The sequence below is a fragment of the Melanerpes formicivorus genome, unplaced genomic scaffold (assembly GCF_026170545.1).
Source record: "Melanerpes formicivorus ecotype bairdi unplaced genomic scaffold, bMelFor1.0.p_v2 SCAF_7, whole genome shotgun sequence".
Taxonomy (NCBI): Eukaryota; Metazoa; Chordata; class Aves; order Piciformes; family Picidae; genus Melanerpes; species Melanerpes formicivorus.
In genome coordinates, this window is record NW_027142359.1 from 12,313,720 (window position 1) to 12,330,106 (window position 16,387).

The 16,387-nt window shown below is 41.9% G+C and overlaps 1 protein-coding gene across 2 annotated transcripts; it reads left to right on the top strand.

Moving 5' to 3' along the window:
* Window positions 1-660: 660 nt before the first annotated feature.
* Window positions 661-16,370, top strand: DBT (dihydrolipoamide branched chain transacylase E2). Of its 2 annotated transcripts, none has more exons than XM_068141043.1 (11): window positions 661-778; window positions 4,850-4,973; window positions 5,146-5,221; window positions 7,387-7,568; window positions 7,936-8,063; window positions 8,845-9,082; window positions 10,269-10,435; window positions 13,463-13,540; window positions 14,423-14,614; window positions 14,793-14,864; window positions 15,723-16,370. In XM_068141043.1, the coding sequence occupies exons 1-11, from the start codon at window positions 728-730 to the stop codon at window positions 15,888-15,890; spliced, it is 1,476 nt and encodes a 491-aa protein (XP_067997144.1). In that variant the 5' UTR covers window positions 661-727; the 3' UTR covers window positions 15,891-16,370. The 2 variants fall into 2 exon arrangements, with proteins under 2 accessions (XP_067997144.1, XP_067997143.1); XM_068141042.1 differs by lacking the exon at window positions 661-778 and adding an exon at window positions 812-3,884.
* Window positions 16,371-16,387: the final 17 nt, after the last annotated feature.

Consider the following 16,387-nt stretch of genomic DNA (forward strand, 5'->3'; position numbering starts at 1 on the left):
CCGGGGCCTAGCGCCCGAGCAGCGCGAAGTGCGGTCTTCATTCTCCCCGCTTTAAGGACCATGTACCGGCACAGAGCTGAGCACGGCGTCCAGGAGGAGGCAATGTTTTTCCCCTGTCCCAAGGCTATGGTTAAGGGCCGCGCTAGGCCGGAGCGGTGACAAACGCGGCACCTTGCAGGCCGTGACCAAATGGCATCTGGGACGCAGCTCCGCGGGCACAGCTCTGCCCCACGGCGCCGTGTGCCGCTGCTGAAGTCTGGAGGCCGGGCTTCTGCCGTCACGGTCACAAGCGCATAGTTTCCCTCCCAAGTGAGATCGCTACAAGAAGCACGGAGAGATGTACGCCTTCTGGTCTGGCAGTCACTCTCGGGACTTTATTACAGGTGTACGAGAAAAGGTCGAGCCCTTCCCGCCACTTCGGCCAAGGGAAGCTGCACTCCTTGCACCACAGCTAGCGGCTTTGCTGCAGGAACCCCCGTAAGGCGCTAGTCCTCCCATTACTTCTCGTGGCCGTGTGACAGCTCCGAGGAGCTGCCAGTACGCCCGGGAGAGCGGTCGGGACCAGCCGGCTACTCCCGCCACCGCGCCGCACTCCCGGCCCCCTCCGCTGCCGCCCACCCTGGCCCGTGCCTGCTGCCTGGTTGGCTGCGGTCGGCGTGGCTGCAGTCCGGTTGGCTGATCGGTGGGAGGTGTGTGGGGCGTGGGGGCTGCCTCTTCCCGGAGTAAGATGGCGGCCGTGACCGCTCTGAGGAACTGCTGCCGAGCCGCGGGACGCCTGGTAAGGGGAGCAGGGGATCCTGCGGGTGGTGGCGCTCCCGGTATGCTGGTGAGGGGATGGACAGCGCGCGGCGTCTCGGCGGCAGCAGCATCCTGAAGCCCTGTTGCTTCCCTTCAGCCGGGAGTGGGCGAGGACCGCGCCGCAGACCCCGAAGCAAATAGGAGACGCTCGCGGACTTGCCGCCTCCCCTCAGCCCTCCCGGCCGCCACCTCCCCCGTGCCTGCGGGTGGGCAGCGGCCACTTCAGTTGCGCCCGACAGCAGGCAGCGCCCCAGCCCGCCCCGCCGCTATCCCGCGGTGCGGCGGCACGGGTGACTATGTCCCTCGTAGCCAATCTGCCGACGGTGCCAGTCCCGCACAACCCGTGGTGCCTCGGTGCCGGCGGAGCCTACCCGCTGCGCCTTGGGGGTCAGAGTGCCCTCGATCCCCAGGAACCTCCAGAACGGGCTTCCTCCGCCCCACGCTGCTGCTCCCTGAATGTCTTCCCTGTTGCCTATATTTCATGTGAAAGAAACGTGCGTGTCCTGTAATAATCTACTGGCATCCTTCTTCGTCATCTGATGCATTGCACTGGTGAGCGTTACACTGCCATCGCCGCTCCTCCGCACACGTACCGCACCTCTGCACAGGTGCGGCGTAGTTAAGCACACAAAAAGGGAAAACATGTTTATCTGAATCTCAGGAGCCTTGATAGTTGTTAATTAAGTAGTTGAGATAACATACTTAAAGAAGTGAATGTACTTTTTTTTCGGCGTTACTGTATTATAGTCTCCCTGCTGTAGCGAAGTGTTGGTTTCCAACTATGTCACTTCTGTTTTGTGGAATGTCAGAAAAAGAAGCATCTTTTTGTAAGATAATGCAAGTGAGAACAAAATTAAAGATGAATTCTGCTTTCTATTATTTCCCCCCCTAATTATTCATATTATATTTTGAAAGCATGGTAGTGAGGAATTTCTTCAGCAGTATTTTGTAATTATCTAATTTTAAGCTACATATAAGTAATTTTACTAATTAAGAATATTGAAAATAGTATTTTTTTCCTCCAGTTTTCTTTGTAAATAAATCATCTACTTTTAAATCCAAAGGAAGGTTCTGATAAAGCAGTGCTCACCTTATCTATGTGCATACTGAACTATAGAATTGGCTACTTACAGTGTGTGTTTCCTGCAAGCACATTTTGAATTTTGCTAGATATACTAATTGTTGTGACCTACTTTGATACAGGGATAAGATCCAAGAAATAACCTGGTTATTATATACATTAGTGGGGCTTATTTGAATAGTCTCAGAGCTTTTGCAAGCACTTTGGCTAGCAATAGGGGGAAGGATGAAGTAATAGTGTTTGTCAATGGGGACTCTAAGTGGTGAGGAAGAGAAATGAGCCCGAGGGACTTTGTGTTAACTAGTAGGAAAATAACTGTTACCTGGACACTAGAACACAGTGCCAGTTATTTAGGTGAGGAATAGTGTCTGACTGGAAGGTGCTACCAAGGGCATTGGTTTAGTATATAGGCAACTATGTAGTTGGAGAAACAGTATACCTACTCAAAACAAACCCCAAGTTAAGTTCATTGTAAGTTCATTAAGATGCCTCAGTGTGACAGCAAGTCAAAAGTTCTATGGAGGAGTATCCTTTAACCGCAATTTGACTTTGAAATTCAGTGTTACTTCATCAGGTAGTTCATTGCCTGCAGGCTGCATAAAAACATTCTAAAGCCAGCAGTAGAATTTCTGATCAGTGGTGATTCAGAATAGCACAGTTGGCCTTGCCCCCTTTTTTTTAGTTTTGGTTGTTGCCTTAAAAAGAAACCATTTCCCCTCAAACAGCGTAGAGCTCCCACGTTGTCTTGGTTCAAACAAGTTGTGGTCAACCAGGTGTCAGTGGCTGTTGCATCCCTAGCATCAGTGAGAGACTGCACTGACTCCTCACCCTTTTCTCACCACAGTAACGCTACACTCGGAAGACTTGCACTAGAAAAGTGGTATCATACTGTGACACTATTGCCTTTAAATTGTGATACAGCGTGATAGTGCTGACAGAAACATAACCGCTAATACTGTGCTTGTGGGTTTTTTATTGCTATATTTTTTCAGACATTGAGGTATGTGGATAGGAATGCTATGGCTATTAGAACTGATTTTATCTTTATATGCTTTTGCCATTTCCTTATTCAGGGTGACACAGAAATAGTATTACAATGATTGCATGGTCAAAATAGTGTTACTGAAATTAATAAGCACAGCCCCTTTTATTTCATGGATTGTAATTTTTCCCCTTGTTAGGATGGAACCCTGTTCTGTGCAGGTACTTGGTATTATATTATTGTTTTAACATTGTGGCACACCAAGATTTTAATAAAGAATGTGCAAAACTGCAAACCAGAAAAATTAAAGTTTTAAAAAATGCAAATATAATTTGAAACAGCATTTAAACTGTTCTGTAGCAAAACCAGTTTGTTTTTTGGCAGTAACATTACTAATTCACTACCCGTATTGGTTACCAAGTGTTAAAAACACATGGAAAGCTTTATGAAGCTCCACAGTTAGAAATAGTTCAGAAATTTGATGTGCTCCTTGTGATCATCTTTGCAGGTAAATATTGACTGTTTTCTGTGTAGGGTCATATAAAGAGAAAAGAGTTTTATTGTAGGTTTGGGATAAAAGCATCTTACTGGACAAAAAAAAAAAAACCTTAACCACGGACTCAAGTAGGAAGAAAAACAGAGTTTTAAATAGGAGAAAATAGGTTTATGCAGACTTACATTATATACCAGTTTTGTATTGTATAAATATTTGTTCCTAAAAGAAAATAATATTAAATACCATTTCCAATGCTGAATTAAATAATAGGGACAAAATATGTACCTTGTCATTTCAGAATTGTACAGTTTTCTGAATGATCTACTTTTTTAAAGTGCAATACAAAATCAGTTACTTGAGCAGTGGGGGGCTGTGGGGAGGACAATCAGAAAGTGTTGATATATTTTGTAATTATTGAAAGGACTTTTTAAAAAAGAAGTTAAAATGAACTTTCCCATGCAGGTATGCTGTTTTCTGGCTCCTCTAAGAAGATAATTTCTAAATTTTACAGTTTTGAGCTACTTGAGGTACATTGTAGCACCCGAATGTGTTTTTTTGTATCTCTGAATTAATTAAGAGAGAGTATCTACAGAGAAATTATTTTTATTAATTTTACAGCACTCTAAAGACAACATAACATCAGAATTACATTAGATTTAAGAAGTCTTAACTAAATAAGAAAGGGTCTGAACTAACTTCTGTTGAGATTAATGATAAAATGCCTCTTTATTGCTACTGGCTTTGCTTTTGACCAAAATCATGACTGATTATATGATGCTTTACAGCACAAGGTTTTGTCTGAAGAACCTTTCAGAAAATTTTCCTGAGCCTTTTAGTTGATTTCTGGGTAAACTTAATTGTAACTATGAAAGAAAACCATCTCACACCTAATTCTTAAAAAATGTCATTAAAGTTGATGTGAAATGATATTTGCCTGAAGATGACTGCATCTTATATTAACAGAAATAAAACGGCAACTATCTGTGCCCTCTGGTGTGAATGTCTTTTCCAAGTAGTACTTCTCATCAAGCTTTAACTGCAATAAGAACTGATACAGAAAAATATGCTGATTTTTTTTTTCTGTAGTCTGGGTGACCCTTCCAGCATCTGTTCTGGATAAGAATATTTCAGATGGCTGATGTTGGTATTATGTGTGCTTTTTATACGTGTGTCCTGAATAATTGCTTACAGAAACAACATCAAGTATGAATCTCTTACCAGATCTTGTCATGATTTTTGTTAATTTGTTTTGTTATTGTGATTGATCTCCCAAGTGTTGTGTTAGTGACAGAAGTTAAAAACCTGGCACAGCTTATGCTAATTTAATGGTGATTGTATGTTTGGTATGTAGTCAGTATAATTGTTTCCCTAAGAACTGCTCTTACATGAACTATAATTAAACTATTTTAGTATTAGTGTTGCTTCAGGAATATTAAATGAGCTCTACATTCCTCAGTCCATCGTATTAACACTTGAGACTTTTCTCCCCCAGGTTTGCATTCACCGTGTTAGATCGTGCAGCAGCATTGGCTTTATAAAATCAAAATACGTGTGCCTGTTTGACAAAGCTGCCCTCAAGTTTAGTCATCAACAGCGATTGTTCAGAACATCTGCTGGTAATCTTCTTCTTAATAAAATAATTTATTACATTTTGCTATTTTATGAGTGTTATATTAGCCCTTTCTATATGATTAGTATCTAGACTGATTTTGATGCATTTATATTTTGCTGTCTGATGTCTTCCATTTAATATTAAATATGCTGTATTTCCTTATTGTCTGTTTTAAGTTTCACGTGGCCAAATTGTCCAGTTTAAGCTTTCTGACATTGGAGAAGGGATTACGGAGGTGACTGTGAAAGAATGGTAAGCTTTACTTCCTTAGAAATATACTAAGCAAGCAGTTCAGCAGCTGTATTATTGGTTATTTGTCTGTTGTTATGTTTTCTGGGTTACACCTTAAGTTTTCCAAGCTTCATCTTTGTCAGTTGAAGAACTTGTATATACTCAGCTTTACATTTTGTTTATTTACAATTTGGTCTATTTGAGAGTGGAAAAGAAGGAAGGAAGAAATAGGTTGCCATAACTGCACCTGTATATAGGTTTTCCTTTAGCGATTAATGGCTTTTAGAATTCAGGAAATCTGTCTTTATGTTAAACTTTAGAAATTAAAGACTAGTTTGGAGAATCCACATAATTTTACCCTTTACTCCTTCTCTATTGACTTCAGTAAAAGATTGGGGCATTAAATAGTTTATAAAAAGCCAGTGATGAATGGCTTAGGCAAAATCAAAGTGTACAATGAGGGAGGGCAACACTGTTCTTTGTACAGACTTGTTCTTTGTACAAGTAGGTGAGAATACCTCTCTTTGCATGGAAGACAATATTTCCCACTTTCTTTTCTGAAACTGATCACACAATCAGAGAGTGCTAGGTATTGGAATGGACCTCTAGAGACCATGGAGTCCAGTCCCCCCTGCCAAAGCAAGATCATCCAGGGCAGGCTGCACAGGAATGCATCCAGGCAGGTGTTGGAATCACCAGAACAAGAGGACACAGTCTCAGACTGTGCTAGGGGAGGTTTAGGCTCAAGGTGAGGACAAAGTTCTTCACAGAGAGAGTTGTTAGCTGTTGGAATGGGCTCCCCAGGGAAGTGGTTGAGTCACTGTCCCTGGAGGTGTTCAAGAGGGGATTGGATGTGACACTTGGTGCCATGGTTTAGTAGTCATGAGGTCTTGGGTGCCAGGTTGGACTTGATGATCTTTGATGTCTTTTCCAACCTTATTGACTCTATGATTCTATAGTTAAGGAAACTCCACAACCTCTTTGGGCAGCCTCTTCCAGTGCTCTGTCACCCTCACCATAAAGTGTCTCCTCATGTTGAGACGGAACCTCTTATGTTCTAGCTTGTACCTGTTGTCCCTTGTCCTGTCACTGGGAACCACCAAAACCAGACTGGCACCTTCATCCTGACACCCACCCATCAGATATTTAAAGATGTTGATAAGATCCCCTCTCGCCCTTCTCTTCTCAGGACTGAACAGCCCCTGTTTTCTCAGTCTTTCTCTACAGGAGAGGTGTTAAAGTCCTGCAGTCATCCTCATAACTCTACATTGGTCTCTATCTAGCAGCTCCCTCTCCCTCTTGAACTGGGGAGCCCAAAACTGGACACAGTATTCCAGGTGTGGTCTGGGCAGGGCAGAGTAGAGTGGGAGGAGAGCCTCCCTAGACCTGCTGGACATGCTTTTTCTTAATGCACTCCAGCCTGCCATTTGCCCTCTTGACTACAAGGGCACATTGCTCATTGGAGCCCTAGTGGACAGCAAGTTATCCGTGGGACAGCAATGTGCCCTTGTAGCTGCTTTCCAGCAGGATGACCCCTAGTCTGTACCTCCCCAGATGCAGGACTCTGCACTTGTCCTGATTGAATTTCAAGAGGTTCACTTTCACCCAGCTCTGCAGCCTGTCAAGATCTCATTGGATGGCAGCACAGCCTGACAGGGTGTCAGCCCCCACCCTGCCCAGGTTTTGTATCATCAGTGAATTTGCTGAGGGAACACTCAATCCCTTCTTCCAGGTTAGTGATGATCCCTGAGGAACACCACTGGCTACAGACTTCCACCTGAACTTGGGTGTCGCTGATCACAACTCTCTGAACTCTTTGAGCCAGTTACCAACCCACGACTATATACTGATCCTGGCAGTTTGAGACTAAGCTTCCTTAGCGTCAGACTAAGATGGACTCATTTTCAGATGATTTATAATCTGTCAAGAAAACTTAGCTTTACCAAAGTAATAGTAAAAATGTATGTGGGATAATATTCTAAATCTTTGTGTTATTTCACTTAACAAACAGCTGTGGAACAGTGAGGCAAAAGGTATTCAGCAAATGTATCCATTATGTAGAATTCTTATCTGGAATACGTTTTCATCTTGTTAGGACTTACATAGCTGAACTTACCGAAATAAAATACACAGCACAAATTTTTACACTTAATGTGTTTTACAGCAGCCTGTGTCTTTTCTCTTAGGTACATAAAAGAAGGTGACAGCGTGTCTCAGTTTGATAGCATCTGTGAAGTACAAAGCGATAAAGCTTCTGTTACTATTACTAGTCGTTATGATGGCATCATTAGAAAACTCCATTACAATTTAGATGATATTGCTTATGTTGGAAAACCATTAGTGGACATTGAAATTGATGCTTCAAAAGGTACTGTAAGCTATTTTTTTTCCTTTTGTGCTTTTTAGGTTTGTTGTCATAGAAACCCATCACTAACATAGGAGCTTGTTTTTCCCTCCAGAAAATCTTAAACCAAATGTTTTTTCCTTTTATGAAGTCAAGAAAATTAAGTAGAAAAAGCTGTGCTGTTTTATTAGGCTTTAAAATCTTACGATCTAGACGTTTCTTATTTAAAATTTAGCTTAAGCAGCAGCCTTGAACAAGTTCTCTTCCCATCCACAGTAGCTCAGAGTACATGTTAAAATCTCCAGCTGTCACAGATTTGCAGACTAGTTGGGGTCAGAATTTAGCAAATACTTGTAATATAGTAAGTAAATATTTTCCTTTTTGCTTGCAGGTGTTGCCCCAGAAGAAGATGTTGTTGAAACGCCTCCTATGTCTCACGAAGAGCACACTCACCAAGAGATTAAAGGTCACAAGACATTAGCAACCCCTGCAGTTCGTCGTCTGGCCATGGAGAACAATGTAAGTTTGCTGAATTGGGTCCTACTGCAATTTTATCCATCTTTTATATAGCAGTTTGACTGGCTAGGAGAACATTGATCTAGAGGGAAGTGCAGTGAGAAATTGCTTGTTTCTAAACACATTTCAAATGTGTAAAGGCTGTTGTAAAGATGAAGAGGACTGTTCTTTCTGATGATTAGGTTGGATAGGAAAAGAATTGCTGGTCCTAAAATGTAGCTAGGATGCCTTAGGCTGTAAATTAAGAAAATCTTTTTAGAATGAAAATAATGAAGTGTCAGAACAGACTGGAAGAAGGAGGGAAAAACGTAATCTCAGCTTTAGCTACCTTGCTGTATTTTTCAGATTTGTATTAGAGCAGAGGATATGCTAGGTGATCTCCTAAGGGGTTTTTAAAGTGTTTGGGGTTTTTTGCCATGGATCTATGAATATTCCATTTTATTTGAAAGCTTTTGCATTTTTAGGAGCAAAATAAAACAATAAGTAGAGAAATTTAAGTGACAAAGAGCTTTCCTCAAATTAACGTTTCACTATTGATCCTGTGAAGCAATTACATTTTAAGCAATATTCATAATTCCTCCTCAATGTTTGGAGTAAGACATGAAGACATCATGCCTTCTGGGTGATTTGAGTCATGCTGAGAACCTAATGAATCATAGAAAGGGGAAAAATACCCTGTAGGTATGTTAGGTCAATAACTGGAATAATTTTAGCCATAGCTCATACTATGACATATTTATATTGCTGTAAAACACAAGCATCATAGCTTCTATGTGCTTTCCAGATTAAATTGAGTGAAGTTGTTGGAACGGGGAAAGATAACAGAATCCTTAAAGAAGACATACTCAATTACTTGGCCAAACAAACAGGAGCTATTTTACCTCCATCACCAAAAGCTGAAATTATGCCACCTTCGCCAAAATCTATGCCAGCTGCTCCAAAGGACAAAGCACGTAAAATTCCTGTGCCTCTTTCCAGACCCATTGTGTTTTCAGGAAAAGACAAAACTGAACCTATAACAGGTAAATGATTAAAATCTTGAGACAGTGTTTGCAATAGACTACCAGCAAATGTTACGTAGTCAACAGTTGGGTTCCTTTTGATGGGAGCATGTTGTATGATGCTACTGTTTTAGGAGATAATTGTTCATGTTTCGGTTGGATGGAGTTGGACTGCAAGCTGTACTTTCTCATTTTCAATTCATGCCTCTTGAAATGTATGCTGAAACAGGTAGGAATTCTGAAACGTGGGAATTTGTCACATTGTGGTTAGTAGCAAAGTGCAGTGAATTTAAGGGTTTAGCAGGAACCCAGAAACAGCAACCAGAACAGGAAGCCTCCCATGTTGCAGTCCAAACTTTGAGCCCCATAATACTTTGCTCTGGTTAGGATTTTCATTTTTGAAGCTGGCATGACTGCAGCATGGTATGGATAACAGCAGCAGGTTCAACTCAGTCCCTGATATTTTCTACTCCTTATTCTGTACCATCTGCATCATGCCCAGCAGCAATGAACATCAGACAGTAGATGCCTTATGTCAGTCACTGTCCATTCTCACTCAACATGAGATCACTTTGCAGTACACAGAAGACTGCTCACTGCAGATGCTCTGGAGCTCTACTCTGTTCCAATACAGCCTGGATCAGTCTGTGACAGTCTGAATGGTGGGGCTGTGTTTCCACCCCTGGGGCAGTTGAGTTCAGTGACTCCTTCCACCCCTCCAAGTGAAAGCAAACTGTAGCTTGCATTCTGGTGCTCAGCTTCCAACACATGCAGTAGCAGAGAGCCCTCAGTCACACCAGAAATACAGATGGGTTCCACCTCTTCACTCTGCCAAGCCATTGATTTTGCACAATGCAGTAAGTCTATAGCTGTCCCTCTCCTCCACCTGTCTGGAGGTAAGGCCCCTTTGATTCTGACTGTATGTACTTTGTATATTGTATATTTGTGTATGTACTTTGGCATTCACGCTTGTTCAGGAGAGGAGTACCACACAAGACACTAAGGTAAGAAACTCCACATTAAAAGAGGAAGATAAGTATAAAAGGTTTTTGCTTTTTTTTACTCTGTCTTTTTTTTGTTTTTTTGTAATTGGGGATTTATTTTTTAAGTAATCTAATTTATCTAATAGAAACAAATAACTGAAACGTCACCTTGCCTTTCCAGAAGCTGGTTTTGTTAGTTTAAGAAATCCACAAATATTTTCCAGGTTTTCACAAGGCAATGGTAAAGACTATGAGTGCAGCCCTGAAGATACCCCACTTTGGTTATTGTGATGAAATTGATTTGACTCAGCTTGTTCATCTGCGAGAAGAGCTGAAACCTGTAGCACAAATCCGTGGAATTAAGCTTTCCTTTATGCCTTTCTTCATAAAGGTGAGATGTGCAGCAGAGTGCTGCATAGAGGACTTAACCCAGATTTTGCCCAGCTTTAATCAGTGATTGTTTTAAGTTTGGTGTACCTCTCTATCATCTGAATAATTATAGGTCACAAAAAAAGTCTCACTTTTTCTTGTTTATTGAACCGCTTCCCAGTTTCCTGCTGGAATTGTAGTTAGGATGATATAATATCATGGAAATTGTAAAATATACTTAATAGGGAAGGATAGAGCAGCTAAAGCTTTATTCATTGTGGGAGTAAATCTCACTAGGTATTTGAATTACACAAAACAAATTTTGGAAGCTCTCAGTACATTTTCTAAATTCTGTTAAAATGAACCTCATGTGAAATGTGGTGTTGCTATTATGGTTGTTATGTTTTTGTTGGTCCCTTAGGTGAATCAGTATGTCCCTTGCTCAGAAGACCAAGCATTTGCACTCATTTAATTGCTATTTCCAATGGCTGGCATCAGTGAAGGCTGATGCATTGCCTAAGCTATGTATTGAATACAGAGCTTAGTCTGGAAGTTCTGGTAATGCTGTTTTCAATCAGAATTCTAAGTAAGCACTCATTATGCTGTCTTAAGGGAGAGTTAATGTTACTTCCTTGAAATAGTTGTACTCTAAATAGCTGAGAATGATGTTGCTCAATGTCATAACTTTTGTCACAGTATCACTTAGGTTGGAAAGGACCTCGAGGATCATCGAGTCCAACCTATCAACACAGATCCCATGACTAGACCATGGCACCAAGTGCCACGTCCAATCTCCCCTTGAACGCCTCCAGGGTCGATGACTCAACCACCTCCCTGGGCAACCCGTTCCAATGACGAATGACTCGCTCGGTGAAGAACTTCCTCCTCACCTCGAGTCTAAACCTCCCCTGGCGCAGCTTGAGACTGTGTCCCCTTGTTCTGATGCTGGTTGCCTGGGAGAAGAAGCCAACCCCTTCCTGGCTACAACCACCCTTCAGGTAGTTGTAGAGGGCAATGAGGTCACCCCTGAGCCTCCTCTTCTCCAGGCTAAACAATCCCAGCTCCCTCAGCCTCTCCTCAGGGCTTGTGTTCAAGGCCTCTCACCAGCCTTGTTGCCCTTCTCTGGACACGCTCAAGTGTTTCGATGTCCTTCTTAAACTGAGGAGCCCAGAACTGGACACAGTACTCAAGGTGCGGCCTAACCAGAGCATAGTACAGGGGCACTATGACCTCCCTGCTCCTGCTGGCCACACTATTCCTAATGCAGGCCAGGATGCCATTGGCCCTCCTGGCCACCTGGGCACACTGCTGGCTCATATTCAGGTGGCTGTCGATCAGCACACCCAGGTCCCTCTCTGTTTGGGAGCTCTCCAGCCACTCCAACCCCAGCCTGTAGCTCTGCATGGGATTGCCGTAGCCAAAGTGCAGCACTTGGACTTGTTAAATGCCATCCCATTGGACTCTGCCCATCTGACCAGTCGGTCGAGGTCCCTCTGCAGAGCCTTTCTACCCTCTAACTGACTAACATCTGCCCCCAACTTTGTGTCATCTGCAAACTTGCTGATGACTGACTCTACCCCTTCATCCAGATCATTGATGAATATGTTGAAGAGGACAGGGCCCAGCACTGATCCCTGGGGGACACCACTGGTGACTGGCCTCCAGCTGGATGTGACACCGTTCACTACCACTCTCTGGGCCCGGCCCTCCAGCCAGTTCCTAACCCAGCACAGAGTGTAATGGTCCAATCCACGGGCTGACAGCTTAGCCAGCAGTTTGCTGTGGGGGACGGTGTCAAAGGCCTTGCTGAAGTCCAGGTAGACCACATCCACAGGCCTCCCCACATCCACCAGACGGGTCACCTGATCATAGAAAGAGATCAGGTTGGAGAGGCAGGATCTGCCCTTCCTAAATCCATGTTCGCTGGACCTGAGCCCTTGGCCATCCTTCAGGTGCGCAGTTATTGCCGCCAGGATAATCTGCTCCATCTCTTTCCCTGGCACTGAGGTCAGGCTGACCGGCCTGTAGTTTCCAGGTTCCTCCATCCGACCCTTGTTGTGGATGGGGACCACGTTGGCCAGTTTCCAGTCATCTGGGACCTCACCTGTGAGCCAGGACTGGAGGAAAATGATGGAGAGTGGCCTAGCTAGCACATCTGCCAGCTCTCTCAGCACCCTAGGATGGATCCCATCCGGTCCCATGGACTTGTGAATATCCAAGTGGCTCAGCAGGTCCCGAACTAATTCCTCATGGATTTCCGGGGCATTACACTGCTCCCCAACGCCCAGCTCCGGAGGCCACTTGTCCTGAACTCCTCCTGCCTTGCTGTTAAAAATTGAGGCAAAGAAGGTGTTCAGGACCTCAGCTTTCTCCTCGTCTTCAGTCACCGTGTTCCCCTCCAGGTCCAATAGGGAGTGCAGGTTCTCCCTGCCCTTCTTCTTATTGTTAATATATTTATAAAAATGCTTTTTATTATCTTTGACTGTGGTGGCCAGCTTCAGTTCCAGCTGGGCCTTTGCCTCCCTAATTTTATTCCTACATAATCTAACAGCTTCCTTGAACATACCTCGAGAAGCCTTCCCCTCCTTCCAAAGGTGATACAGCCTCCTCTTCCCCCTTAAATCCTCCAGGAGCTGCTTGCTCATCCAGGCCGGTCGCCTTCCCCGCCGGCTTGCCTTCCGGCACATGGGAACCGCCAATTCCTGTGCCTTCAAGAGCTCCTGTTTGAAGTAGGTCCAACCCTCCTGAACCCCTTGGTTCATGAGGGCTGGTACCCAGGGGACATTTGGGATATTTGATTGGAATTGTTGGGAGAGTAATTATAATGTTTTATGTGTCTGGCAGATGTATAGTTGGGTTTTGTAAGTAGTCTTTTTTCCTCCCCTGCCATCCTGATAATGACAGAATATCAACAGACAAGACCAAAGAGTTTAAGACCATTTTGCATTGTTACTAGTCCAAATTGTCTCTGACCATTCCCTCTTTTCCAGGCAGCTCTCCAATTATAAAATACAAAACCCTATCCTTTTTTTCTCTTTATATTTAACAGGCTGCCTCTCTGGGATTGTTGCAGTACCCCATTCTTAATGCTTCTTTGGATGAAAGCTGTCAAAATGTCACATACAAGGTTGGTAAACTACTGAAAAAAGCTGTGAACAGAAAACCTAAACAAACAGCTAATGTGGTCTTTTCAGCCATGTTCTTTGTAAGAACCAAAATTATGGTATCATGCTGAAAAATAATTTGTGTTTCCAAATTTTAAGATGGGATTTCATTTATTGTTGATCTTATTTTACTAGTTCATTTACTGAGAGTCATTTTGTTGTTCAGGCTTGCCTCGAAAAAACTAACATGTTTTCCTATTTTTCACCTGAAGCTTGGCCAAACATTTAAAATGAGAACATTTTAAAGCTGATACAGTCTATTTTTAGTAATAGCACAGTGGTTCTACTGTTCCAGTGCTCAACCCTTTATGTATTAAAGTAATATTTTAAACTCAATTTTGATACAGATTTATTTAATTTTCATACAAGGTGCTGGACTGATGCTTCTGGGCAGCAAGTGTTTATTTTCTTAGGTGATGTGTACATGTTCTTTGAAGTACAAACTCCTTTTGTGATGTATCAATATCTCTGAGATGTGTTTCTGTGTATTCCTTCTAGGAAATGAAAGGCAGCTCAGGGTTTTCTTTTTCTCTTTTTTCTTTTAGTTTATTTTTTTTAAACTTTTAATGCTGTCTTCAGAATCTGCTGGTCATGTTTTGTTGCCCATCACAATCATCCTCATGTGAAATATTTTGAGTGCAGAATTGATTTCGGGATGTGGAAAACTGATACTAAAAAAATGTATGTCCCCTTCTTCCCTCAAAGATGTGTAACAGAGTTGCCTACTATAAAAAGCACTTCTTAAGTTAAAAAGATAAATAAGACCTTGTTCAAATGTTTTTTGTGTAAAATACATTTAATGTTGACCGATCATGTTACTATCTGCTTAATGAAATTCATTGCAGGCTTCACACAACATTGGAGTTGCTATGGACACAGAGCAAGGTTTAATTGTCCCAAATGTGAAAAATGTTCAAGTCTGTAGTGTGTTTGAGATTGCTGCTGAATTAAATCGCCTACAGTCCTTGGGCTCTGCAGGCCAACTGGGAACAAATGATCTCTCTGGGGGAACATTCACCCTTTCAAATGTTGGCACAGTAAGTACAGGAAAAATGAGATCTTACATCTGAAAATTGCTTCTCAAATGAATACTGGAGTGAAGCTTAATGTGCAGTGAACAAAACTTGTAGCAATTAATGCAAGAGGTCATCTGCTTTTAAATAAAAAAACATACTGTTAACTATTATCCTCAGCTTTGGGTTTTTTTCCCCTTAGATTGGTGGCACTTACGCCAAACCAGTGATACTACCTCCTGAAGTAGCCATTGGAGCACTTGGAAAGATACAGGTATATTAAAATTACCTTAGTGATGTGAGTACTTAGTTAACCAAGGTAATTTGGAATGAAAATGGAACATGGAGTGTGCCCTTGTTTTGTCTGTCTCATATCAACTTTTCCTATTTATGTTACAGAAGCTGCATAGCCTGTGGTTGAAAAGCTGTGTGCTGTTCTTAGATGATTGTGCAGAAACATCAAGTGTTTCAATAGAAGTCTCTTAGGTTTAGATTTGTTTGGGTTTCTAGAATCCTGTTAAATTTCACTCACATCTCCATTTAGCCTTTTAATTATTAAGAAACAATATAAATCTATTTTTACAAGTTTTACAAGATGGCAATAGCATTTTTGTTGTCATCAAGGAGAAAATTTAAGACTAGAAAATTTTCTGATAAATGACGTTCAGTTTCATAATCCAGAACTCTGTATGGTGAAGGCAGTTTCATGTTTTCTGAATTTCAAGCTTTATTCTTTAGCATAGACATTTGAGATCAATGCTGGAAATGAAATTAGTATTAATTTATGAAACTTCTTATATGTTCTTCCTATCAGACTTTGTTTAGGGGGATGCTTTAAGGAAACTGCCACTTTGAGCAATAATAATGCATTAAACTATTCAGGAAGAAACTTTTGAGTCAAGAAAGGTTTCCACTACTTCAGTATTTCCATGATGATGAAAACCTGCTCTGTAGGTTTGCAATATATTCTAAACTGCAGCACAAACAGTAATGGGAATGTCCTTGTGTTGGAATGGTACTACTGCTGTCTACTTCAGCAAAATACTTAAATTGAGATGAATGCATTAACAAAGCATAAGTAGAGAAGTATTTAATATTTCTATTCTTTTGTTTCCTTTCCTCTGAATTTTAGGTTCTCCCTCGGTTCAATGAAAAAGGTGAAGTGTTTAAAGCACAGATAATGAATGTGAGTTGGTCAGCTGATCACCGCATCATTGATGGAGCTACAATGGCCCGGTTTTCTAACCTGTGGAAATCTTACTTGGAGAACCCTGCCTCGATGCTGCTAGACCTTAAATGAAGGAAACTATGGATAGAATATGCCTTCAAACATTTTGTGGATTAAACTGAATAACTACAAAAGCTGGCTCTGCTAGCATGTGCCCTTTGCTACTCACATTATATAATTCTTTTATGTGGTTGAAGTTCTCAACAGTTGATATCAATCTATCAATTAGTTGTTACTTCTTTTCATTAGTGCTGTAGTTTCTACAGCAGACTGTCAAGCTTAGTAAGTCATGGAGTGACTTGTTGGTATGGTGGTGGAATGTCTTTAATTTGCCTTTTATAGTACATACGGTTGTGAGGCTGGTGTGACTGAATAACACTGATCTACATCTGCAGCACTTATAATCTGATTAACCTGTTTTGAAAGGGAAATACTCAGAGTTCTTCCTCGTTGGACAAGTACATTTATTTTAACAAATAACAACCAAAATTACCAGAAGAATTTATGCAAAAATCATATACAAATAAAATGCCTTTTATGCTTCTGCTGTAAGATGTCCAGAGAGCTTT